This window comes from Trichechus manatus, unplaced genomic scaffold, assembly GCF_000243295.1.
Source record: "Trichechus manatus latirostris isolate Lorelei unplaced genomic scaffold, TriManLat1.0 scaffold00190, whole genome shotgun sequence".
Classification (NCBI taxonomy): Eukaryota; Metazoa; Chordata; class Mammalia; order Sirenia; family Trichechidae; genus Trichechus; species Trichechus manatus.
In genome coordinates, this window is record NW_004444126.1 from 206060 (window position 1) to 231819 (window position 25760).

Here is a 25760-nt window from a genome sequence, read left to right on the forward strand (position 1 = left end):
GAAATAAGAGCCGTCACACGAATAGACATATACACACCCGTGTTCACTGCAGCATTGTTCACAATAGCAAAAATATAGAAACGACGTAGGTACCCACCAACAGATGAATGGATAAACAAATTATGGTACATACACACAATGGAATACTATGCAATAAAGAACAATGATGAATCTGCAAAACATCTCACAACATGGATGAATCTGGAGGGCATTATGCTGAGTGAAATTAATCAGTTACAAAAGGACAAATATTGTATGAGACCACTATTATAAGAACTCACAATAAGGTTTAAATACAGAAGAAAGCATTCTTTGATGGTTACGAGGGTGGGGAGGGGTGGGGAAGGGAATTCACTAACTAGATAGTAGACAAGGATCATCTTAGGTGAAGGGAAGAACAACACACAATACAGGGTAAGTCAGCACAACCGGACTAAACCAAAGCTATGAAGTTTCCTGAATACAATCAAACGCTTCGAGAGACAGAGTAGCTGGGGCGGGGGTCTGGGGACCATGGTTTCAGGGGACATCTAGGTCAACTGGCATAACAAAGTTTATTAAGAAAATGTTCTGTATCCTACTTTGGTGAGTGGCGTCTGGGGTCTTAAAAGCTAGCAAGTGGCTATCTAAGATACATCAATTTGTCCCAACCCCCTTGGAGGAAAGGAGAATGAAGAACACAAAAGACACAAGGAAAATATTAGCCCAAGAGACAAAAGGGCCAGAGACTCCATCAGCCTGAGACCAGAAGAACTAGATGGTGCCCAGCTACCACCAATGACAGCCCTGACAGGGAACACAACAGAGAGTCCTGGACGGGGCGGGAGAAAAGTGTGGAGCAGAACTCAGATTCATGTAAAAAGACCAGACTTAATGGTCTGACAGAGACTGGAGGAACTCCCGAGACTATGGCCCCTGGATGCTCTGTTAACCCAGAACTAAAACCATTTCCGAAGTCCACTCTTCAGACAAAGATCAGACAGGGTTATAAAACAAAAAATAATACACATGAGAAGTGTGCTTCTTAATTCAATCAGATAAACCAGACCAAATGGGCAGCTCCTGTCCGGAGGCAGGATGAGAAGGCAGGAAGGGACAGGAGCTGGCTGAATAGACACAAGGAACCTGGGGTGGAAAGGAGGAGTGTGCTGTCACATTTTGGGGAATGTAACTGTCTTAGTCATCTAGTGCTGCTATAATAGAAATACCACAAGTGGATGGCTTTAACAAAGAGAAGTTTATTTCCTTACAGTAAAGTAGGCTAAAAGTCCAAATTCAGGGCGTCAGCTCCAGGGAAAGGCTTTCTGTCGACCTTCTCATCAATGCTCCCCCAGACTAGGAGCTTCTCCACGCAGGGACCCCAGGTCCAAAGGACACGCTCTGCTCCTGGCACTGCTTTCTTGGTGGTATGAGGTCCCCCTGTCTCTCTGCTTGCTTCTCTCTTTCATATATTAAGAGATTGCCTCAGGACACAATCCAGTCTTGTAGATTGAGTCCTGCTTTACTAACACAACTGCTACCCATCCTCCCTCATTAACATCATAGAGGCAGGATTTACAACGTATAAGAAAATCACACAATACCAGGAATCATGGCCCAGCCAAACTGACACACATTTCTGGGGGGACATAATTCAATCCATGATAGTAATTAATGTCACAAAACAATATGTGTATATATTTTTGTATGAGAAATTAACTTGAGCTGTAAACTTTCACCTAAAGCACAATTAAAACAAACAAAAAAAGGCATCAGATTCTGGCTGTATTTTGAGGGGAGAGCCAAGGAGACTTGCTGGTGAAGTGGTGTGGTGTGAGGGCAGAGCTGCCACTGCTGAGGAGTGGGGGACTGCCGGGCTTGGGGAGCACAGGCTTGGGGGCACAGATTAGGGGGTGGGTACTAAAGTAATTTAATCCTCAAAATAACCTGATGAGCTACAATGCTGTTACGTGTTCTCATTTTACAATTTGGGGAAACTGAGGCCCAGAGAGGGGAGAGATGTGTGCAGTCAGCAGCGGCACTGGGATCTGACTCCAGCTCTTACCTACCTCCCTGCTCTGCGGGGCTGTGAACCAGGAGAGGTAGGACTGAACCTGGGCCCTGCTGTTGGTCGTTGTGTTTGAGATGGTTAAGCTCCCTGGGCCTCAGTTGCACCATCTGTAAAACAGGGCAATAGTAGTAGTCGCATCAGAGTTGTAAGAAATGATAGCATTACTCGCTTGGCTCAGGGCTGGCCAGGGGCTGCGGCGCATCGCTTCTACTCTTCTGGAGAGAGGGGTGACGGAGGCAGGGAGGACAAAGGACTTCTCCCTCTCTCCAACCCCTTGCCTGTGATCACTGAGTTTCATTCCAGACGACCCTCCAACATTCTGATTCCAGGACATGTGGCAGGCATGGCACCGACCTCATTGATGTGTCCGGACCCCTGACCCAGGCCATGGAGGGCCTCACTTTGATCCTCTCTGCTGGGCAGCTCTGAGAACCCTGGGGCATGGTCGGGTCAACTTGAGTCCCCCACCCCTGGGCTGGCCTGAGCCTGGGAGCACAGCCTGGGGTGAGTGAGTGACATACAGGGGCTTCAGGCTGCTCTGTCCATATGGTTCCAACCACAAGGGCACCTGCTGGTCTGCTCTTGCCCTGGCTGGGGGCCAGGTATTCCCAGGCTTCCTTGAACTGCTTTCCATGCTTCCACGAGAGGGAAGAAGCATAATCAGAAAGCTTCCCAACCTGCCTCCATCACACCGCGCTCACCAGATGACCTTATGCCTGGCAGCTCTGAGTGGGCAGGATGGGGCTCCCAGTCACGTCTGTAGCCAGCTCTGGTGACCACACTGCTTCGGCCCCAGCCACTACAGCCCTGCGCGCCCCTTCCCGGGGTGCATACCAGCCACTCCCTGCTGGCCTTTCCAGGTGTGGGGCATAGATCAGTCTCCTCGCTTACCCTGCAGCCTTTGCCCAGGCCGGCGAGGTGTGGCCTGGGGAACAATGAGGCTGGAATTTTACTGTGATCAGAAGCTCTTGAGGAGTTTGGAGTTAGGGATTAGCCTATGCAAGACATTTTCTCTGACCTGTTCCCTGCCCACCTTCCTCCTCCTCCTCCCAGGCACCAACTATCCCTGAGGCAGCTCTTTGTGACAGGGCTCGGAGTTCACAGTGCCTGAGGGGTGTGAGCCCAGTGCAGTCCAGACACTTCTTCTGAGCGAGAGAAGTAGGCCTGAGTCTCCCCCACCTGACAAACACTCCACCGAGGCCATTTTGTGCTGTTGTCCACCCCTCTGCAAGCCAGGGTGCCTCCAGCTCTAGGAAGAGAACAGGCACGGGCTGTCAAGGCTGAGGCTTGTCTGGGCTACAGCTTCCAGTGAGGCAGCTTGTCAGGGCTCACTACCCAATATTCAGGAAAGTGGCCCAGTGCTGGCTGCAGGCTGTGGAGGAGGGCTGATCTCATGCCCTCTGCTGCCAAAGCCCCCAGCCTTTCAGAAACAAGATGCCTGTGCACGAAGTGAGAGTAGAGGTTGAGAGACTGCCCTTCGCTCCCATCTCAGGCTCTCTCGCTAGCAAGTGCCTTGACCTTTCTATTCCATTTCCTCATCTGAGAAGAAAAGGTAGTATCCTTAGACTACTACCCGAAAGGGTTATTGGGAGTTAAATATGTTGAGGCACTTAGCCCAGTGCCAGGCACAATGCAGAAGCCCAGTGATGTCATGGTTAGGTCTGGGCCTCGTGGGTGCGTACACCTACTGACGCCGTGTGGACTCTGGACACCTGCTGAGGCCGAGGTGGAAGTGTTCTTTGCCCCTTATGGTGGAGCATGGCTGCTGAGCAGAGGGGCCCATGGGGCTAATCTGGTAGGGCGTGGTGGGTCATACACAGGAAGTGTGGTGGGAGCTTCCAGAGGGTTTTGAGAAGGGTGATGACTTAGGCTGTTAAGAAGTCACTTCACTGTGGCCTCTAAGGAGAAAGGGCTAGAGGGGCTGAGGGGAGAAGCAGGGAGCCCAGTGAGGGGGCACTGCAGGCACTGGGCAAAAGGTGAGACAGCCTGGACCACTGCGGCAGTGGTGCAGGCGAGGCAGCAGGTGTGGATTTGTGCCCCACTGTCCTTCAGAGAGGTGGAGTGGATGGTATGGGAGAGAATGAGGAGTCAACAATGACTCCAAGGTTCTGGCCACCTGGGGCAAATGCTGCTCTTCGTGGAGCTGGGACAGAGAGAGGGGTGGGGTACCAAGTCCTGCCGTAAGCAGACCAGACACCCAAGCTGAGCTGGTGCTTAGATGGGTGTCAGCAGTATGCGGATGATACCTAAAGCCACAGGGTCAGAAGTCAAGCTAGGGAACGAGGGGGTCAAAAGAGTCCCAACACGGAGTCTTGGAGCTCTCCTACTAGGGGTCAGGAAGCCAGTTGCCAACTCACAGCAACCCAATGTGTGTCAGAGAACCGTACACTAGAGTTTTCAATGGCTGATTTTTCCGAAGTAGCTGGCCAGGCCTTTCTTCTGAGGTGCCTCTGGGTGGACTTGAACTAACAACCTTTCAGTTAGCAGCCGAGCACGTTAACTGTTTGCACCACCCAGGGACTCCTAGGCATCAGGAAAGGGGCAGCACAGGAGAAAAGACGACAGCTGAGGGAACGGGGTCCAAAGCTAGCCCAAGGGCATGCTTCAAAGCAGGAGTCACCAGCTGTTACATGCTGCCAAGAACTGAGGAATGGCTGTTGATTTGGCAACAAGCAGGTCATTTCATTGGTGACTATGAATTACTATTTCAGTGGAGGCAAGATTGATTGGAAGCGAGTTCTAGAAAGAGATGGGGTGGACACAAAGCTTTCTGCAGAAGGGAACAGAAAAATGGTACAGTGGCTGCAGGATGATAAGGCTAAGCGATTTTCTCAAAGGTGGGCAAGTAAAAGGATGTTCATATTGGCAATGGTCTTTCAGCAGAAAAAGATGCAACTATAGAGATGCTAAATCTTATACGACTTGTCCAGAAGGGATGGCAATCAGTGCAAAAGGCTTGCCCCAACCCACCTGAGGGGCACAGGTGAGTTCCCACTATACCCAGGTGCAAACTCTGGGCCAGCTGGGCAGCGAGGGGTAGACCAGCTCCTCAGATGCCAAGTGTCTGCTCCCATTAAGCAAGGGACAGAAAGTAAATACTGTATTCCAAATTCTTCTTGCACCTTCCCTTCCCCCTAGGTGAAGGTGGCACACAAGCTCTCCTTGAACCTCTGGACAGTAGCTGATTTTTTTCCAGAGGATGGGCCACAGCCAGAGTCTGTGTTTAACAGTATCTGTCTGGCAGCATGTGACTTTATTGTTCATAGGCTGGGTTATGACTGCTTACTGGGAAAACCTTTTTCCCAAGGAAGCATGTCAGGGTCCCAACCTTTGAATGATGGAAACCACTAGTGCACAAGAGGGCACCAAGCCTCTAATCTATTGGCCTGAACCTAAATATTTTCTCTTGATCCAAGACCAACTGACAAGACTGACCAAAAAGGCTGGGAGGTGAAGGAGTCTGAGGTTCATCTCATTTCCTCACCAAGTAATTTCAGAAATATGCTCATCAGAACAAGCCCTCACTGCTGACCCTGCACAAGGCAGCCAGGAAGATCTTGACAGTGGCCTGTTAGTATTATACTGTTTAGCACATTTTTAACATCAAGAAGGAAGCTTCTACATTACTGAGTTCCTAGAAAGCTGTCCCTGCGGCAGACAGTCTAAAGACCTAAGGGTCACGTGGGGGCCTGCCAAAAGACATCCATTACCATCACCTGGGGGTGGCATTCAGAGGTCTATCAGAGTCTGAGAAGTTTTGTGAGGGCCCCAAGGCCCAGTGACAGAATACTTTAGCACAGCACTCTTCCTTGCAAACCAGAAATGGGGGCTACAACGTCCAGGACAGTGAGGAATAGGTGAGGGTTAAGTGGCACACTAGGCCCTCCCTTTCCTGGTGGCGGCGCCATGAATGACATGCTGTATGGCTCTGCTTTGTTTTCACGTCACAGCCATTTCAGCTCTTCCCTCATGCGACACTTGGTTGAGCTGCTAAATGGTGGGCAGAGGCATGCTCCAGGGAGACAGGCAGTGACTGCTGAACAGAGGCTGAGCAGGATGACTGTTTATAAACATTTGGAATTTTATTTAAAAAAAAAAAAAAAAAAAAAATCACAACCATGAACATCGTTACAGTTAGAGGCCCTCTTGGTTCTCCACAACGACACTTGAGCATGCTCACAAGGGGTTCTCATTGGTTTAGTCTTAGTTAAACAACCAGCTTATCTTTAAAAGGAAAAAACAAAAAAACTCGGCACACTACCATTTAACTTGTTTAATGTTTCTCCAAGAATGGTGAAAAATACTAAAGTACAGACAAGGAATAATCATAATGTTGTGGCCAACATTATAAATATGGAATTATAAATTTAAAACATTTTCTGGTTTAAAAAATAAATCTGGTAGTCAATGCTGCTCTGCAGGGTCTCATCTAGTAGGGCCGGTCTCTGCGCTCCTGGCGGTGCTCGCCTCTGCAAGGCAAAGAGGGACTGCGGTTACAACCAACGGGGGATGGGAAGGCATCCCTCCACAGAGCCAAAGGGCCACTCCTTCTCTGACTGATCCCAAGCACTGGGACCAGCTTCCCTCGTCACCCGCCAGCAGCCCCACAGTTGGCTTTACCATCACGTACTTATCCATCTTCCCAGGTCCTCCGCGTCCACCTCTTCTTCCTCCCATCTGTTCCATCAAAGGTCCAGGGGGCCCTCCGGGACCGCCTCGTCTTCCTCCACCAAAGCCACCTCGGTCCATGCCCCGGCCGCCACGGAAGCCACCTCTGTCTCCACCACGGCCACCTCTGAACATTCCACCAGGACCACCGCGGTCCATGAGGCCACCTCTCCCACCCCGCATGCCACCAGGGCCACCTCTGCCACGGTCACCACCTAAGGTAAGGGAAAGGGTGGGATACAACAGATCAGTGGAGAGACAGAGAGCTGGGTGGCTGCAGAAGCTCTGTGGACGTGCCTGAGGCTGCTCCGGCTCTTCCCCTACCGACAGCAGAAACAAAACTGGGTTTCTTGTTTACTTTACTCAAGCTGAACACCTGGGTCACTATTTGGAACTGATGATTCAACTATAACCTCAAGAGACCAGTGCCAGGGATGCCACTTATAGAAACCTGATTCTTAGCAGTGGGCAGCTACAGTTTCCGAAGTCCACCAAGTTAACAAAAGAGGCACAGTACCAGGATGCTGAAGGGATGTTTATAAAACCTGTACCTACCCGGGGGTGGGAAGGGTGGCGGGAGGAAGCCTTCAGGCTTAGGGGCCTTACACTGGTTGCATTCTGTTCTCCAGGCGAAGTTCTGGTTTCCACAACCCCTGTACAAAATGACATCACAGGAGAAATCAGCAACTGAACTAAGGCGCTGCAGCTGAATAAGCAAAGGAGACACTGAGCAGGTACACACTGCACTCTACCACCACGCACCAGGCCCCAGGTCAAAACCAGGTACTACAAGCACCACTGACAGGATCTGTCCACAGAAGATGGCTTCAGAGCCACAGCCTCAGGCAGCAACGCACCCACAGAACCAGTGTTTGATCCGGCAGAATGTCTGCACAGCCACGTGCATCTGGTGGGATGGACGGTGACTTTCAGAAGGCCACGGAAGCAGCGACACATGGCCCCATCACCATTACACTCATCTGGACAGAGAAGCTGAAGCCAGCAGTCCTCCTCTCCACAGGGAGCAGGGGAGAGAAAAGGGCCAGGCTTTGCTACTAGGGTATCAATTTGCCAACAGAAGTACATACGGGTTGGGGCACTGCCAGTCTCCAGCTCGGTGCTGGACATTTCCTCCTCCAGATGGGTTCCCTCGGGAACCCCGGGGTCCTCTTGGGGGGAAGCCTCCTCTGTCTCCTCCACGGCCTCCCATGCGACCCATGGGTCCCCCAGGACCTCCTGGGCCCCCCGGACCTGCAACAAGCAGCAGTGAATCACCTCTTTATAGCACCAGATTTGGTCAAGGAAAATAAAAATCCCTAAGTTAATTCCCACAGACCACTGTTCTCCTTTCCCAATGCGTGCCTAGGCTTTCCCATAAGCCCCCAGGCCCAAGAACCTTCCCAACCACCACCAGGTTCTGAGCGGAGCCTTTCTATGCATATTACTTCACTTTAGCTTCCACGCCAACTAGGACAGATGGAGAAACCAGGGCACGGGAGTGCGAGATGACACCCAGGCAGAGCAGCTCCATGGAGCTTCCAGCCTCCCTGTCTCATCAACGCACCTTCTTCCCCACTTTCTTTTAACTCCCACAAACATTTACTGTCAACACTCAACAATCTGGTATTTGATCATTATCAACTGCCTGCCAAAATCCACTACCATTGTTGTTGTTAATAGTTGACACCGAGTCAATTCCAACTCATGGAGACCTCATGTGTGCAGACTAGAACTGCTCCACAGGATTTTCAAGGCTGTGACCTTTTGAAAGTAGATGGCCACGCCTGTCTTCTGATGTGCCTCTGGGTGAGCTTGAACTGCCAACCTTTCAGCTAGCAGTCAAGTGCTTAACCATCTGTGCTACCCAGGCACTCCTTCAAAATCTAATATTGATGCTACATACCCCTGTAGTCTCTAATGGGGTTGTCTCCACTCTAGAAATCAGGTTTCTCAAGGACAAAATGTTTAACTTAGACAGCTCTGACAGGGTCTAGTAAATACCTCCACGGAGTGGCGGTGGCATCCCTCTGCCCTCACGGGGTGGCATTCCGCCCCGCATGCTGTTCATAGGAGGCTTCTTCCGAGCAAGAGAGACTTTAAGCTTGCTCCCTTGGAAATCTTTCCCTGGAACAAGATAACAGAACATCAGTTACCTTCTTCCTCAGGGTACAGGAAAAGGGCAGGCTGCCTTTTCACTGACTCCTCCACCATCATCAAATGACCTTCCTGTCTGCAAAGTCTGCCCCTCTTATTTTCTTCCCATGACTAAGACATCTTTACTGGCAAGCCTCCCCATGCCTTTCCACCCCCACTAAAAAGTTAAAAAAAAAAAAAAAGTTTTAAAAGATACTTAAAACCATAAACTAAAAATATCTCCTGAAGTCTTCTTAAAATCAAACAACAGTTCAGCTTAACTAGTAAAAAAAAATGTCTGCCTTGAGCATTATGCTCTTTTAAAAACTATATGGGATCAAACTGACAACAGCAACTTGAAAGTTAGACAAACCTTAGGGGGAAGTGAGTTTATGTTAATGGTGGAGGAACAACTCAGAAAAGGAGGGTGAGAATGGTTGCACAACTTGAAGAATGTAATCAATGTCACTGAATTGTACATGGAGAAACAGTTTCACTGGTGTATGTTTTGCTGTGTATATTCTCAACAACAAAAAGATACACACACGCATATATATATAAACTCAAATGTATACTGGATGTTTCTTTTGAAGGATTTTCTTTGCCTTCTTACAGTATTTGTGCTTGGAGAAGCATCTGCAGCTTTAAGCAAAATTCGTAATAACAATGCCTGAAATAGAGGTATCTTCTAACCCAGGGCCAGGGCCTCACAACCTCATACAGTTAAAGGAGACAGACAAGCAGCTTTCCAATTGCCACCCCGGAGCTCCTCCAGGAGCCAGATGGTCTTCTTGCTCCTATGATTCTGAAGTTTCTCCTTCCTGTCATGCCCTATAGTCATGCCAAGGGAGTGTGCCTATCCCTTATCCTTAGAACCACTTCAGAGAATGGTTTTCTAACGGCCAGAGTTAAATACATTAGCAAGACCCTTTCTCTACCTGCAAGCTGACATATGCAACACTTGCTACAAGACCCTCCGGGTGCCCCAGAGCTGACAAGGGTGAGGAATGGCAGCAAGTACACCCTTGTCGACCCCAGGCCCCTACCATCAAACCACTCCACGGCAGCCTTGGCAGTTGGTGGGTCTTCATAGGACACTGTGGCATCGCCTTTAGGCTTCCCAGTTTCCTTGTCCAGGTAGATGTGGATCATGGGCTGCCCAGTTCTCTTGTTCATCTAGACATAAAATGGCACAATTAAGCTATGACTAGAACATACTAATCTGGGGGAAAAAAGTCCATGTGAATTTCAGAAAACCCCTGAAACTGTCAAAAAGCAGTTAACTTTTCACATGCAGACAAACATTCACTAGGATGCTAAGTTATTTCTGTGTAGTAGAATTACGGGTAACTTATTTCCTAATTTTCTACAACAAACACATCCTTATGTGTTTTTTAGACATTTTTTATCATAAAAGTCAACAGAGACCCAAAATGCAAAGCATGTAAGTGGACAGTAGGGACCCCATTCCTTCCCCATCCATCTTCTCCTGGTGTCCTTGCACCTGCCCTGGCATTTCTGATGCCTAGACAAACAAGCAGCGACTAGTCACCTCTTAGGAGATAGTCAGGCTTAGATGACACCACACCAGACATGACCTGTATAAATTAAAACTACCCTTGCATCATTAAGTACACTATATAAGGCTGTGAGCGTGCTAGAGGGATTTTTGATTAAGTCCACCACAGCCAGTTTTTCCCCCAGAACTCCAGATCACTAGTTTTTCAGCTGAACACCAGACATAGCTGGCTTGAATTCAAGAGCCACACTGTACAAAATAAGTCTTCTGCACTAAATGTGCATATGATCAAAGTCTGTATATATGTTCATTTATATATCCAGTGATACTTGAGAACTACTTACCTATAGGGTTTTTTTTTAAAAAAGAAAAGGTTACATCTATATATAAAACAATACCTATGTTTTAAAAAAGAACAGGATACATAAAAACTAAAATATGACAAAATAGTGGTATAAATGATGAGATAATGTATTTTTTAAATCTTTTATTTCCCAAAAATTTGATGGCAAACATTACTTTCTTAACTAGGAAAAACTGCCCACACCCTAATAAACAAACATTATATACATATTGAAAAGTAGTCTTTTATTAAAAGTAATCTGTATCGTAAACATACAGTGCAAGCACAAGACTTTTTTTGGGGTTCACCTTTGCCAAGAGCTGGTAGGTCATGATAGTAGAAACCAAAAACATTTAGCTTCTGGAGTATGTTATGTGCATACAAGTAGAATGAAACTGCCTTATGTAACTTAAGATTTACTAAAATCAACCACATTTCTACATGGCTGTAATAATCAGAAAATGTCACTTAAAAAGGACCCTTAATTATAGAAATTTAAAAATATATAAAAAACCGAGAAATAAAACTAATAAAGTTGCAAGACTTTCAAGGAGACGGTCCTTACTGAACACTTAAATAAATGGAGCTATACAATGTTCATGGAAATAAAAGACTACTTAGTATTATTAAAATGCCAATTCTGTAATTTAAAAAAAAAATAGATTCAGCCAATATCCAATGGAGATTTTTAAGGATCTTTACAAACTGATTCTAAAATTTATATAGAAGAACAAGGAGTGAAAAATAGTAAAACATTCCTGAAAAAGAAAAAAAAAACAAAACAAAACCCAGAAAAATTTGCCTTACTAGCTATCCAGACTTAGCACAAAGCTACAGTAATTCAGTGTGGTATTAACCCAGATCATACAAATTGACTAAAAGTACACGAGAGTCAAAGAATAGATCCATGGATGGTAGAAACATCTATGCAGCAGATAAAGCATTATATACCACTGGGGAAAGGACAGACCTTTCCGTAAGTGTTCCTGGACCAAACGCTCTTGCAAATAGAAAAAAAATAAACCATTAAGGAAAAAATCGGTAAGTTCAACTACATTAAAACTAAAAACTTCTACTCATCCAAAGAAAATGAAAAAAGAAAAGAAAACAAAACAAAACCCCTACGAACTGGAAGAAGATACTGGCAACAAAAACAAGGATTAGCATTCATACAATAACAAAGAACTACCTCCCACCAGACCAGCACAAGTTACCAAGTCTGGTGACCCCCAGTAGTGGTGTGGATACAGTACTGGGGATGCTAGTGGGAGTCTAAGTTGTTCAGCCATACCGTTACCTTGTGAAGCTGCATGTGCACACCTTAAGAATCAGCAGTTCTGCTCCTACGTATAATACATTAGAGAAACCCACGTATGGGCACAAGAACGTGCACTGCAGCATCGTTTGCAACAGTAGAAACCTAGAAATCACCCAGCTGTCTAATAAGAGAACATATGAATAACTTACGGTATATTTATAAACGGAATACAGGATTCCCAAACTTCTGAGTGTCTGACCTAGGTGCCTCCATCCCCCAAGAAAGCCTGTTTCTTTTATAGTCTTCCCAATCTCATTAATAACGGCACCATTCCACCTCAGGTCAAAACTTTGGAATCATCCTTTTCATGGCATCTAAAACACCAGCAAATTCTGCTCTTCATTATGTGCACAGACTCTTGACTACCTTTTATCTTTGCAACTGCTGCCACCCTGCTCACCTCTCTCCTGGTTACTATACTTACCTGTCTGGTCTCCCTGCATCTGTCCTCACCCCCTTCTGTGTTGTCAGATCATGTCACCCCTCCCCCCATCTCACCCTAGTCCTTACAATGATGTCCTCAAGGCCAGCTACACTCTGAGGTCCCTATCACCCTGGCCCCATCTCCTACTAATCTTAATCTCCCTCTACCCAGCTCTGCTCTAGCCACACTGGCTTCCTTGCCGTCCCTTAAAATTGCCAGGCAAGGACCTGCCGCCCCCAGGACCTCTGCCCTTGCTGTTCCCTCCATGATTCTGAAAGACCCTTCCCTGTGAGAGCTGTAGGGCTCCACTCAGAACCAGCAGCTCAACTCCTAGGTATATACATCAGAGAAACCCAGGCACCATGTCTGGAGACACGCACAAGAACGTGCACTGCAGCATCATTTGCGGTAGTATTAACGATTTCATCTCTGTTCTCTTGCCTTATATGTAAGCTCCAAACTCACTGCCTTCTGGTACTGCTTAATAAACATTCAGGCGCTTCAAAGGAACTCATAAAGCTCTACTTGTGCTGAAAGGTGGACACATGTATGTTCATATATTATTTTGCAAGTATTTTAGATTTTACAGAAAGTAATGTCCACATGAATGCCCTTCAATCAACTGATAACTGTAAGAATGACCCTGATTATCAAGAGTGGTTAAATTGTGGTTAGCATTTCTACCAAAAAATGGCTAACAAAAGTTTCTTTTGGTATCTTAAAGGACAAACCACATGGCATCCAGAAAGAAAAAAGCCAGACAACTTCAGAAATAATCCAACACTGATCTAATCTCTTGAAAACTGTTCAGTAGTCCCAAGTTCTGCCAGATCATCTGGATATGCCTTACTTACCTTAACAACCCCACACTGCTTAAAGAAGTCTGTCAGATCATCTAGAGTCACACTGTCATTTAATCCTTGCACATAAATCGCACTGTTGTCAGAGTCTTCATCTGGATCTACAGGTGGGCCTTGAGGACAAAATAGGACAGAAGGGGAATTATTGTCATGTATCTACGAGTGCTTATTAACCAACTGGTTGCTACTGCCCACTGGTATTCGTCACAAAGCTAAGAGAACTACCAACTATACTAACGAGAACATCAGGAAAATTTTTGGTTTGATTTAAGGCTATTATAGGTAGATGCTCATGATAAAGGAAGCCCCAAACTGCCCTCAACTGCAAATATCACCCTGACACCCTGATCTACCACACTGCTGAACTCAGCATGCACGCACTTCCATGCTATTCATTTACAAGACACAATATACAGATCAAGAATTCAAAATTACCTAAATCAAGATCTGGTCCTTCGTCCATGGGTCCTGCCAACCAGGAAAGATCATATAAAATATTATTAGTGCACGCCTTGTAAGCTACAAACCTTACAAACACACATAGCTATCTACTACACCACCATTTCATGGGGCTTCATTAAATTCAAAATGACCCGCACTGCTAAAATGGTGCAGTGCCCCTTTAACATCTGTGATAGGTTTGCTAGGGTTTGTTTGCTGATTTGCTTTTAAACCATTAACCAAATACACTCTCAATGCTTATGTGCCAAATTAGTGTTAAATTTAAGTAAAAAAATTTCCTCCAAATAAACCAAATTTAAAAAATGTATTATCCCCCACATTACAGAGGCAGTTGCTCAATATTTTGAGTTACCCTTTGTTTTGTAACCATAGGTTAACCTTATTACCCCTAAGACAATGCCGGCAGTACCCATTAGTCTCTTTTGTATAGATCATCTTTAAACCACTTATGAAACTAATAAAAAAATTATATTTTTCTAAAAACTGACTGTATTTTTTTAAACACTATCCATGGTAATACTCAAAAACTTACCACCAGGCTTATTGAAGCCACCTCGCTCTCCAGCGCTGCTGGGGGGATAAACGAAGAAATGAAGGCCTTTCCCTTTAAAAGCCAGTACCGCTCTGAGCCTTCGGGGGGCTCGTGGGGAAGAAGGGCACTGGCTAAACACATCTCCAAACAATGCATCTCTCTCATCTTGTCACTATGCCTTTCTTCAGGGCAGCTTGCTCAAATTTCCTTTATATACAACCTTGCTTGTCTGATTGTACACACCAGTGTGGTTGGTTCCTTTCATTTCTGGGGCTGGTATTAATAGTGCAATACTTGGCAAATTAGGGAGAAAAAAAATAGATCCCAAACACCCACCCCATCAGCTGAAAAACAGGGAGAACTTGTAGAGAGACGTAGCAAGCTGAGACAACAGCTATGATGAACCTTTTCATGTTCATAAAGGTGCACCCTCAACCTCTCCCAGGGGAGAGCCAAATGAGGCCCTGGCTTCCTAACAAGTCACAGTATAATATAAAGCAGGAGACAACCTCATTAAATGCCTACAACACACATCAGAGGACGCATCCATCCAATCTTCAGCATAAAGCCATACATGTCAGGGCACTAATGGATTTAACAATCACTGTGAAAGGAGAATTTACAACAAATTCCAAGGCTCAATGGAATAAGGGTGCAACTTTACAGACTTATCAGTTAAGAATAATGATCATGGCAGTATAAAAGTCACTGCCATGCATATTTTAAAGAGGAGGGAGAAACATGAATTGAGCTTTTTTGGTTAGGTTTTTTTTTTTTCAAAATTAAATAAAGGCAGCTCCCCAGTGGGAGGCCCTGAGTTTTTTCTAACCAGTATTGCACCTTTAATACCTGAATATACAATTTCAAGCTGTTGCATGCAGCTTTGTTTCCTTTTTAAAAGTACACACCATAAAATGTTCTCTCTCTTTAAACACAAACGTTTATACTTTAATGTTACACAATTCTAGAGTATTATACCTCCTCTGGTTCATTACCAAACAACAAGTATGCAGTTACCAAAGTTACAGAAGGATTCCATTTATACAATGAATACATTTTGTTAAAAATATTCTATGTATATTTTTCCTCTCCATATGGACACCGTGTCTAGTCCCACTTTTCATTATGCTGCCGGCTGAGTACTGAGTACGGGTACTTTTTAAGTATTGAAGTGTATACAAGGCTCTCACTTTGTAACCTGTAGCATATAAATGCGACAAAGCATGTTAAAAAGTTTCCACGTTTAACAGCCAATGAAAATATCAAAATACTGAGGCAATGAAAAAGGGCATGTTAACAACATTGAGTGCCTTACCTGCAGAAGACACTGAAAACCATCACCACACCGCAATATAAAGGGGAGAAGAAACACCCCGACCTGTCCCCACAGGACCCAACAGACTGCTGCTTCACAGTCTGTTGAGAAACCTATGGGAAAAGCTATGATCTTTTCTATGGCTCTAGGAGACTTCTTGTCCAGAAAGAGGGGCCCCTCTACTACCAAAATTAGCAGAATGATTATTTCTCGATTATTAAAATGGATAAATTTGAAATTGTTTTTGCAATTGAAAAATACTAGGAATTCTAGGTAATTTGAGACGTGATGATAGTAATTTCAAGTGTCTAGGTCTATTTTTAAATATCCATAAAGAAGTGAAACCTTTATAATGGAATGATTTTCTCCAAATCAGAAGACTGGTTTTGCTTTATACCAAAATTAGTCATCAATTTTTGCATGTTGTAAAAAGACTATTTCCTCCAATAAAGATTTCACTGAAGACTTTATTAAGTTATGCAGAACATGTGAGAGTATTAACTATATTTCAATCGTAAAGAGATTTTCTAATATGAAAGTTACAGATTATCTTTTTCATGCATTTTCTTTTGAAGCCCACTTCTATAAAGAACAAACCCTATTCAATTTTTCTTTGAACCAACAGTGGTACCAAATCCAATTTACTTAATATAACGTTCTGCATAACTTTTAACTAGCTTATATAGGAACAGAACACACACAGAACTAAGCCTTCTGGATTATGTTAACCACCAACATTATACCTCACCTTCATTAAAGCACAAACACCAGGAATGGAGGAGGGATGGGAGGAGAAGGGAGGGGAAGGGCAGGCAGAGGTAGCAGGGTTGTGTTACTGATCTGAACGAAGTTTTCTAAACCAGATTGTGCCATCGATCAAAATGGTCAAACTGATTTAGACTTTTCAAAGTCTCCAATGGGGAGCAATCCAGTAATCATATACATTACTCTCTATAAAAAGCACTTGGGTTTTTCTGTGTTCCAACTGAACTTTATGCACCTCAGGCCACAGTTTAAGGGGTATGGGACCAAGACTGTCATTATGTTCAACAATTTCAAGTACAAACAGAAGATGGGGACAAACATTGTAGAAAATAGCTGCATTCCTTTTCTGCAGTATATACACCAGGTATTTCAAGACAACCATTCAGAGGCAATTAGTTAAAAACTTAGGGTTGTTAGAAGGTTTGTGTGTGTTCCATCCCAAGTCTACTACCCACAGAGGCTTTTTACCTCTGGAAACCATGAAGGGAACTGAAAGCTCTAGTTTCAAAGCCATTCTTTGTTCTTCCCAATCCAACAAAGTATACGGGCAGGATAAAAAGCAAGCTGCCACTTAATATATGCCATAAAGATGACATTTCCATGTTTTAGAAGATGGCTTGAGCTCAACAGATTGTCCATGGAAATGCAGAAACAAATTTCTTACGTCTTTCAGTCCCTTCTTTCCACTGAAAATCCTATGGATAAAACAAAATTAGGTAAAAGGAGAAAAGGTTTGCTCTTACCCCATTCCACCGCGTCCTCCTCCCCGCCCACCTCTGCTCATGCCTCCACGATCAAATCCCCCTCTTCCCCTGCCCCGGTTATCAGGGCCACTCATGCTCCGGTTCTCTCCTGGTCCGGAAAATCCTCCAGACTCCTGACCATAAACACCCATGCTACTGGGGTGGTCCTGTCGGAATGAACCTGAGGAAAGAGTCACATCTGTAAGCCATGGATGAGCATTTACACCCCCACTCGATGCATTTTCTCCTGGAATCACAGACTTCTAAACTGCTAGACTCTCATCAAGGCACCATCTTCTTTACACCACAATAAAACATACCTAGCCGGTAGGCTCTGTAAGTTCAACAAAAACTGGTGGTTCATCAAGGATGAAATAACCTTATTATATATTAGCCTAGAATAAACTGCTCCCAAACAAACAAACAAAAGCCCCCTGGCCAATATACAGTTTATAAGGTTCTGTGTCCTAAGATGCCTCTGAAAGTTGCTTCTTTCAACTACTCAAGAAACAAAGGTAGAGCCAGATTTCCTAGGGCTTTAGCATGCTACTAGGGTTGGACACAATCAAGTAGCACTGCTCATTTCACAGTAGCAACAAGACAGGCCCATGGAGGGAATTTAAAAAGATAAAACAATTCAGGTAGAAATAAAACTGTAAAGACAGTTTTGGCTTTTCAGTTACTTTTTCAAACAAATGAACTACGAATATTTTGTAATGCTTTATACATTAATAAAAAGTACAAAACATATAATACGTATGTGTGTGCATACACACACATGGCATTTACTTGACTATCATATAGTTTTCAATAGCTGCCTGCCCACTCTCTCTTGCTCCATGGTCAATGACTTGGGGTGAGCAGGCCATAAGGAGTAATGATTTCACTCACTGCACATAACCTTCCCAAAGACAGCAGGTCTGGCAGTCTAAAACATTTTTTCTGATCTGTTACAAAATCTTTTTTTTTTCTTTCTTCCCCTGAAAGGTTATAACAAAATTAAATTGCAGAAAATCAGTGATGTCTTTACAGGGACACTGAAGCTATCTGCTACGGTGTTATGCCATAAAGATGCATCCTAGAGGCCAAAAGTAAACTATGGTAAAGAGCAACCCCACCTCCAGAAACTCCAAACACAATCATTCTTATTTGGCTTTCTCTCTTAGCAACTCACTCTGCTGCCCGTAGCTGCTGCTCTGTTGGCTATATTGACTTGGAGCCTGGCTGTAGGATCCAGTTTGGGGGGGATAACTAGTGGGCGGCTGCTGCCCATAGCTGCTCTGTTGCCCATAGCTACTCTGCTGTCCATAGCTGCTTGGCTGCCCATAGGTGTTCTGCTGAGAGTAACTGCTCTGATCATAGCTAGTTGGCTGTGAAGAGGAATAGCTGAAAGAGAAAAGACAAAAAAAAAAAAAATTAATTTTTTAGGAAGGAAAGATGGCTTGTTATTATCTCTTCAAGCCCCTGAATAAAAGTGACAATTCACAGCATGTGAGACAGATATCCTTAAAAACGTAGTTACTTTCTACATATCTGTAGTTTGAATTTGAAACAAGCAAATATTTTTGTATTTAGAACAATAAGGCTTTAAATGAAAGAGAGGGGAATAGTTATTATAACAAGCCATCTGAAGAACCTTACAGTCTTCCCTCAAACCCTCCACTCCCATTTAAAAAAATAATTATTTTCAGCTATATTCAAGGCACATTGGAAATTGAGGTCCTTCCCATACAGGAAGAGTACGCACATGCTCACGCAGGGAATGCTGCCTTAGGGAAAAAAGCACTGAGAAAAAACACGGAGAGATTAAGTTCACGGTTCAGTTCCAAGCTTATTTCCAATAATTCCCTTGAGCAATGACAATGATTTTTCTGAAAGTACAGGATTGCTTGGTAGGGAGGCACACAAAAATGGGTGATTTTCCCTTGAAGATTTGTCTAAATGTTCAAAATTACTTCGCAATACATTTTCAAATTTTCTGACATACTTGATCGTCTATGAAATCTAGGCATTAATAAAAAAAGATGGATAAGGAAAATTCATAATCAAGAGCCTGTATGGAAGACGGAATATTACAGACCAGTATGTCAATTATACAGCAGGGAAACTAAACAAAGACACATTCTTACACAGGAATAAGGCTCAACAGAACTCAATTAAAACTCTTGATGAACCATGATAATGAAAAACAAAAAGAACAACATATTTCAAATATGCAATTAAACTAAGCCTCTATCACCATGGTCCTACACCACAGCTGTATGAATTCAATAGAGCTTCTTTAAATCAATGTGTACCTATTCAACTTGCCAGACTAACTGTTCCCAGGATAACAGGTACAGGGTGGCTCTGTGGACAAACAGCTGGGAGCCCTGCCTACTTTTGCTCCAAGCTGTATAGACACTTACCCAGTCAGCTGTTTTTGTTCCCATACCTGTTCACGTCTGCTGCACTTTAATGTGCAAACTCATGAAGTGAGTGCAAAAAGAGGAACTGCACTTCTAACAAAACTAAGTTGACACTTTAGGACACAATTCAGACAATTCATTTAAAAACTTGCTTCAAATTAAATGTGGATGAGACAACTTGTAGTTCCTTCCTCTATTTTAAAGAAATCAAAACCTGGATATTGTAGCTGCTGACGCGGTTAACGCAAGACAGAAAATGTGGAACAAACAAACCTGTAGTCAAGAGAAGACCTTAGCCCAACATAAAAACACTGGTGCATAAATGGACATTTATGTGTGTTAAGTTCAAATATAAAATGATTAAGGTGAAGTTTCTTCTTCTTCATAATGCCCTGTACTTTAACCGACACACTATCCATTCCAACTGCATTGGAGAATATGGTTTTTATTTGTTCTGTTTAAATGCTTTCTTTCATATACTTCTGCTTTCCATCCTTCAGAGTTAACTAAAAGAGAAAAATCGAAGGGAAGGGCCTAGGCTGGTAAAATTGGTTCTGTCTGTATTTACAGAGAATAGTTAACTGGCTGCCAGGCACTGCTATGGGAACCAGGACTAAGGTATTTACAATGTAACAATACATGGTCAGACTTGTCACTCGTAGAGTCAGATAACATACCTGAGGAAATCAAAAGCAAGCTGGTCACCAACCTGAAAACACTGCTTTGTGAATCTACTAGCTTGTTGGCCAGGAGAATGAAGAGACTGACCTGGTAGGAGGATAGGATGGAGGTGCGGTGACTGGCTGCATGGGGTAGCTCCCAGGTACTTGGGGATAACTGTAGTTACTCTGTCCATACCCCATGCTGGGCTGGTTGTAACCTCCTGTGCTAGACTGAGGTTGACTAGTCTCAGCAGGCTTGCTACCATCCTGCGGTCTAAAGGGAAAAATAAAACAGTAAGACATTCTCAACCACAAAACACTTCGTTAAGAATGCTACAAATCTCTGAGTAATACAACGTTCAGATTGAGCTTGGAAATAAGTACAAAAGTAAACTAATCTACGTCAAACCCAGCGCCTGCCAACTGCATTTGCTGGAACAGAACACTAAGGAAAGGGCACAATGAACCACATCCACAGAAGAGATATTATTATGCTCCATTTTTTCTGTATCATTGTCGTTAGCTGCTGCTGAGTTGATTCTGACTCATGGTGACCCCATCTGAGCAGAGTAGAACTGCTTCATAGGGTTTCCAAAACCGTGACCTTTCAGAAGCAGATCTCCAGGCCTGTCTCCTGATGAGCCTCCGGGTGGATTCAAACCACCAACCTTTTGGCTAGTAGTCGCGCTCTTAATCGTTTGCACTATCCCAAGGACTCCTTGTTCTGTATTAATACCTATAAAAAGCAATTAAAATCTTTTGTGTTGTCAATTTAAATGATCTGGAAGTAGAGGTGGTTTGTTAGGGAAAAAGAAAGCTTTTTTCTCAGAGAAATGAGATCGTTGAAGATAAAAGTCGAGAAACTGCAACAATACAGTTTTAGGTCTGAAAAACATTTACATAAATCTAGGGCATTTGTAAGTTTGCAGTATCTGTGGGTTCTTCATGTTTCACATTTATTAAGAACAGACTTGGGAAACAAAACAAAACCACCAAAAACAAAAAAAAAAAAAAAACAAAAAACAACCTACACTCTTACTTGGACTACTAGATAAACCTAACCTTGCCTCAGTCTCCAAAATGGGAAATACTAGAGTAGGGTAGGGACACTCAGATGTATGCACGCCAAACTCATGCTCAAATGAACTGGGAAATACCCCTCTTAAGGGATGAAAACCAATCCCAATCCCAAGGAAAAAACCCAGGGGCTTCTAATTACCTCTTACCCCTAACACTTTGTAGCAGAGCGAGCTTGTGCTATCTTAAGCAAAGCCTCAAGAATCAGCGGGTGGACCAGAGAGGATGTGGAAATACTGTTTTCTCCAGAGCTGTAGCTGGTCACAAGCCCCTCTTTCCGGTGGAAAAGGGAGTAGCTGTCAGTGATCACGAGAGACAGACAGCTGTTTCAAAGAGGTTAAAAAGGAACCAAAAAGGATGAGGATGGTTCATAAAAAAACGATTCATGTACAAAACTCACTAGCTACAGCCTGGACATACTGTTGCAATGCAGCATCAAATGTGACTGACCACACTCTGAAGTGCCTCGGTCAACTGAAATGAGACTCTCTAGGAATCAGCCAGTTAGTTCAACTTAACTACTGCATATGCTGTCTGGCAGATGTAAACCATCAAGTGGCCCTGAGTATTCCCTGTGCATTTTAGAAGTAACTTCACAAGTGTTTGCCAGAGTTAATTTCTTAACTCTACAACAGAAAAAAGTTTTTAAGGTTACAAGTCGATCTCATATATTCCCTAAAAAGTCTTCTTTCAAATCAGAATTCAATGTTCCTTCAAGACTGTATGCAGAAGTCACCTAAGTGCATTGCCTAAAGCAGAGACCTGAAATCTATTAAGTAATGTTTACCTACTGCTAACCAGCCATGAAGGAGTCCCGGTGGCACAGTGGTTAAGCACTTAGCTGCTAACCAGAAGGTCTGCAGTTGGAATCCACCAGCTGCTCCGTGGGAGAATGATGTGGCAGTCTACTTCCATAAAGATTTCAGCCTATAAAACCCTATGGGGGAAGCTCTAGTCTGTCCTACAGGGTTGCTGTGAGTTGAAACTGACTCCACAGCACACAGCAACAACAACCCGTCATGGGGTATGAGCTTTGCTTGCCCTAATATTCACTCCACAGTAGGGCACCAGTTAGTAACTTATACTGCCCTATGATATTTAGGTTATCAAAGCCTCTACATATAATGTAGAGAAAAATATGTCAACTGCTTAAGCTGAGGCACCAATTCTGCTTCTTGGATACAGATAAACCCTTTCTTGGCAACTGGGTCATACAATAAGTATTTCTTGAATCCATAATGCTACCCTCCCTCCTGAACTGTGAACCACCATGCTCCTCTCAAAGAGAAAGCTGTTACCCATTAGGGGTCAATTAAACCAAAGATACCCACTGCCATCGAGTCGAATTCTGACTCACAGCGACCCCATAGGACAGAGTGGAACTGTTCCATAGGGTTTCAAAGGCTGTATTATCTTTATGAAAGCAGACTGCCACATCTTTCTCCCGTGGGGCAGCCAATGGGTCTAACTGCTGACCTTTAGGTTAGCGGCCAAGAGTTTAAATACTGCCCCACCAGGGCTCCTAAACCAAAGATAAAACATCAAAAGTTCAATTCTTTCTGTAAGGGAAACCATATACTCAATTTTCTTCTGGGTTCAGAAAAGTAAAAGGTCACCATTCTGAAACCAAACAATACATTCATGGCATCCTTCATTTTGGCCCTTAATGGCACCATTTCTCTACTAAATGAAGAACATCTTTGGGGGGTATTCTAGCACAAATTAATATAATGACTATAAGAACACAATTAACACCTAAGAATAAGTATGTGAGAGTAACCATTAAAATGGAACTAAGTCACGGAATCTCTAAGTGTGCACAGCTGCTTTCCCTCCCTCAAACCTGAGGCTGGTGCTTTGTAGAGTCAGGAGTAGATGAGTGTAGCATTACCTTGCAGGTGCAGTGGCTGCTGGCTGCTGCCCATATGCTGGGTAGGCAGGCTGAGTGCCGTATGCTGACTGAGCTGCATAGGAGGCCTGGGTGGTGGTCACCGTAGCAGTGGTGGTATCATAAGCACCAGTGCCGTACCCCTGGACAGGCTGGCTGTATGCCTGGGGGGCAGCCGGAGTAGTATAACCTGGAACAAAGGATAGCTGCGTCAGACTTCTGGTCCTCTCAGAGATCTGTCTAGACGCTCATTAACAGAACAATTCCTAAACCACCTACTTTCAACCCTCACGATATTTAACCCCTTTAAAGATTTCCCCTTCAGTAAGAGTAGTAACAAACCAGTTATTTAAAGCAAGGCTTTGAACTAGTTTGAAACGGTTCAGTCATGATCGATCAAGTGGAACTCGAACAGACCTGAAGGGGGTGAACAGGAGACACGGAAGAGGTGCAGTGAGCCCTTTCAGGAGCCTGATGTGGGAGACTGGATTATTGGCAGGACCGTGGAGAATGATACGCATTCAAAGAGATGCAGCCGGCTGCCATCTTTGAGCGGAGCACCACTGTTTCCAGTGGGCAAGAGATTTGGTTGCTATGTAATGCACATGTTGCCCTTGTTTTCTAAGGGGGAGATTAGGTTCCTAGCAGGGCTTTGACCTGTAGTTTTTCCCATTCCGGCTCACCCAAATTTTTAAAATTTAGGTCTCTTCCGGTGTTGCTTCCTTGGCCGTGACTGAACAGGGAAGAACCGGTTCGAAGCCCTGATTTAAAGCTGAGTTCTCTGAAAGTACTCAATTTTCAGTAAAGCACCATCTGATTTGTTTTCAAACCATACCTAACAGAAAGATCTGCTGCAAAAGATCTCTTTAAAGTGTTCAAAAGCAAAGATGTCACTTTAGGGACTAAGGCACACCAGACCCAATCCATGGTGTTTTCAATCGCCTCATATGCATGTGAAAGCTGGACAATAAATAAGGAAGACCAGAGAAGAATTGATGCCTTTGAATTATGGTGTTGGCGAAGAATACTGAATACACGATGGACTGCTAAAAGAACTAACAAATCCGGCTTGGAAGAAGTACAGCCAGAATACTCCTTAGAAGTGAGGATGGTAAGACTTCGTCTCATGTACTTTGGACATATTATCAGGAGGGACCAGTCCCTGGAGAAGGACATCATGCCTGATAAAGCAAAGGCATGAGCGAAAAGGAAGAAGACCCTCAACAAGACGGACGACACGGTGGCTGGAACAATGGGCTCCAGTGTAATGACTGTGAGGATGGCACAGAACCAGGTGGTGTTTCGTTCTGTTGTACGTAGGGTCGTTATGAGTTGGAACCAACTGATGGCATTGAACAACAAAAACAACACAAAGGAAGGGAGAGTATGGTTCTTTCACATGCCAGTATTACTGTAGAAAACAGGATTCCTTCTGCCCCTCTTAAAAACACTCAATAGGGGATGAGTCTGCCTTTGCTGCTAATTCTGTACTTGTGTTGCTAGTAGGCCTTAAGAAATTTCTCAACTAACTACTTAAGTAACAACAATAAACAAGCAGGAATAAGATGTCCCAGAAAGAGTTAGGCAAAGCACAGAGCATTTTAGAATAGCTATTTAAAAAAACAAACCAAGGAAAAAAAAGAGTATTCATTTTAGCACTAAAACCTGTAATATGGGTAGCAATTAATTTAATTATGTTCCATCATGGGCAGTTCGTGTTTAATTTAAGGAGACTGGAAATTCCAGAAAACGTGTTTAATTTTCAGTAGTAGATGTTAACAAATAATTGAACACCTGACTTCATTCAGGGAACAACTAAAGAATGCTCGTTATCAGCACTGAAGTTTGAAATGGCACATGAATAATAAAGATCTACTACAAAGTACATTTGCTTAGGTATAACTAGCATAGGTTATATTATTTGATTTTTGTAAGTTTTTAATTTTAAATTAAATTTATTATTCTCCTAAACAAATCTTAAAAAGGTAAATGCTTTTCACATAATAAAACAGTTTGAGATTCTAGGCTGGTCATCAAGTGACTCAGCTCCATTCCTCATATCTACCACAAGCAAAAGGGCCTTTTCCCCGCTCACCAACATTGGAGACAGATACTAGAAGCCCTCCCTCTTCCTTCACTTGCTATTCCCCTAAGCCAGGTGTCGGTGAAGACCTACTCTCATAGGTGTGTTGCAGACCAAGATGGGTTCTCTCCCAGCTCCTGCCTTGGCTCCCATCACCCGCATATGAATGTTCACAGGCCTCAGCCAGTCAGGGCAGGATCCACGCCCAGTCCTCTACCCTCTGGGATTTGGGCTTGGAGCATGACAAAAACCCAAAAGTCTACAGCTCCTAACTTGACACCTTTCCTATGAGGCTAAACTCTCCTGGTGCTGGGATCATCTCCCTCCTACTTCTCATGGTCAACGAGCACAAGTAAATCACGTGATTTTTTGGTCAAGATGTATTTATATCCATCAAAGAAAAAAACCAAATCTCATAAAGTAAAAAATAGCTTCAGTATTTAAAACAAATCTTGAATTAAGACTGCTCATTTTAGTTAAAATTTAGAGTCCTAAACTTTAATTAAAGTC

The 25760-nt window shown here is 43.8% G+C and overlaps 1 protein-coding gene across 4 annotated transcripts in view; it reads right to left on the minus strand.

Moving 5' to 3' along the window:
* Positions 1–6107: 6107 nt before the first annotated feature.
* The window catches only part of EWSR1 (EWS RNA binding protein 1), a 30850-nt gene continuing 11197 nt past the window's right edge, over positions 6108–25760 (minus strand). The window contains exons 5-17 of one of the 4 annotated variants that reach the window (XM_012558847.1): positions 23171–23357; positions 20309–20476; positions 18307–18518; positions 17133–17313; positions 14310–14344; positions 13751–13783; positions 13310–13428; positions 9898–10027; positions 8720–8842; positions 7807–7969; positions 7274–7371; positions 6681–6933; positions 6108–6519 (exon numbers count right to left, since the gene is read on the minus strand). In XM_012558847.1, coding sequence (XP_012414301.1) covers positions 6480–6519; positions 6681–6933; positions 7274–7371; positions 7807–7969; positions 8720–8842; positions 9898–10027; positions 13310–13428; positions 13751–13783; positions 14310–14344; positions 17133–17313; positions 18307–18518; positions 20309–20476; positions 23171–23357 — 1742 coding nt within the window. In that variant the 3' untranslated portion in view covers positions 6108–6479. Of the gene's footprint in view, positions 6520–6680; positions 6934–7273; positions 7372–7806; positions 7970–8719; positions 8843–9897; positions 10028–13309; positions 13429–13750; positions 13784–14309; positions 14348–15051; positions 15508–17132; positions 17314–18306; positions 18519–20308; positions 20477–23170; positions 23358–25760 lie in introns of those variants that run through there. The other 3 variants (XM_004387611.1, XM_023741771.1, XM_004387613.2) reach the window with 3 other exon arrangements.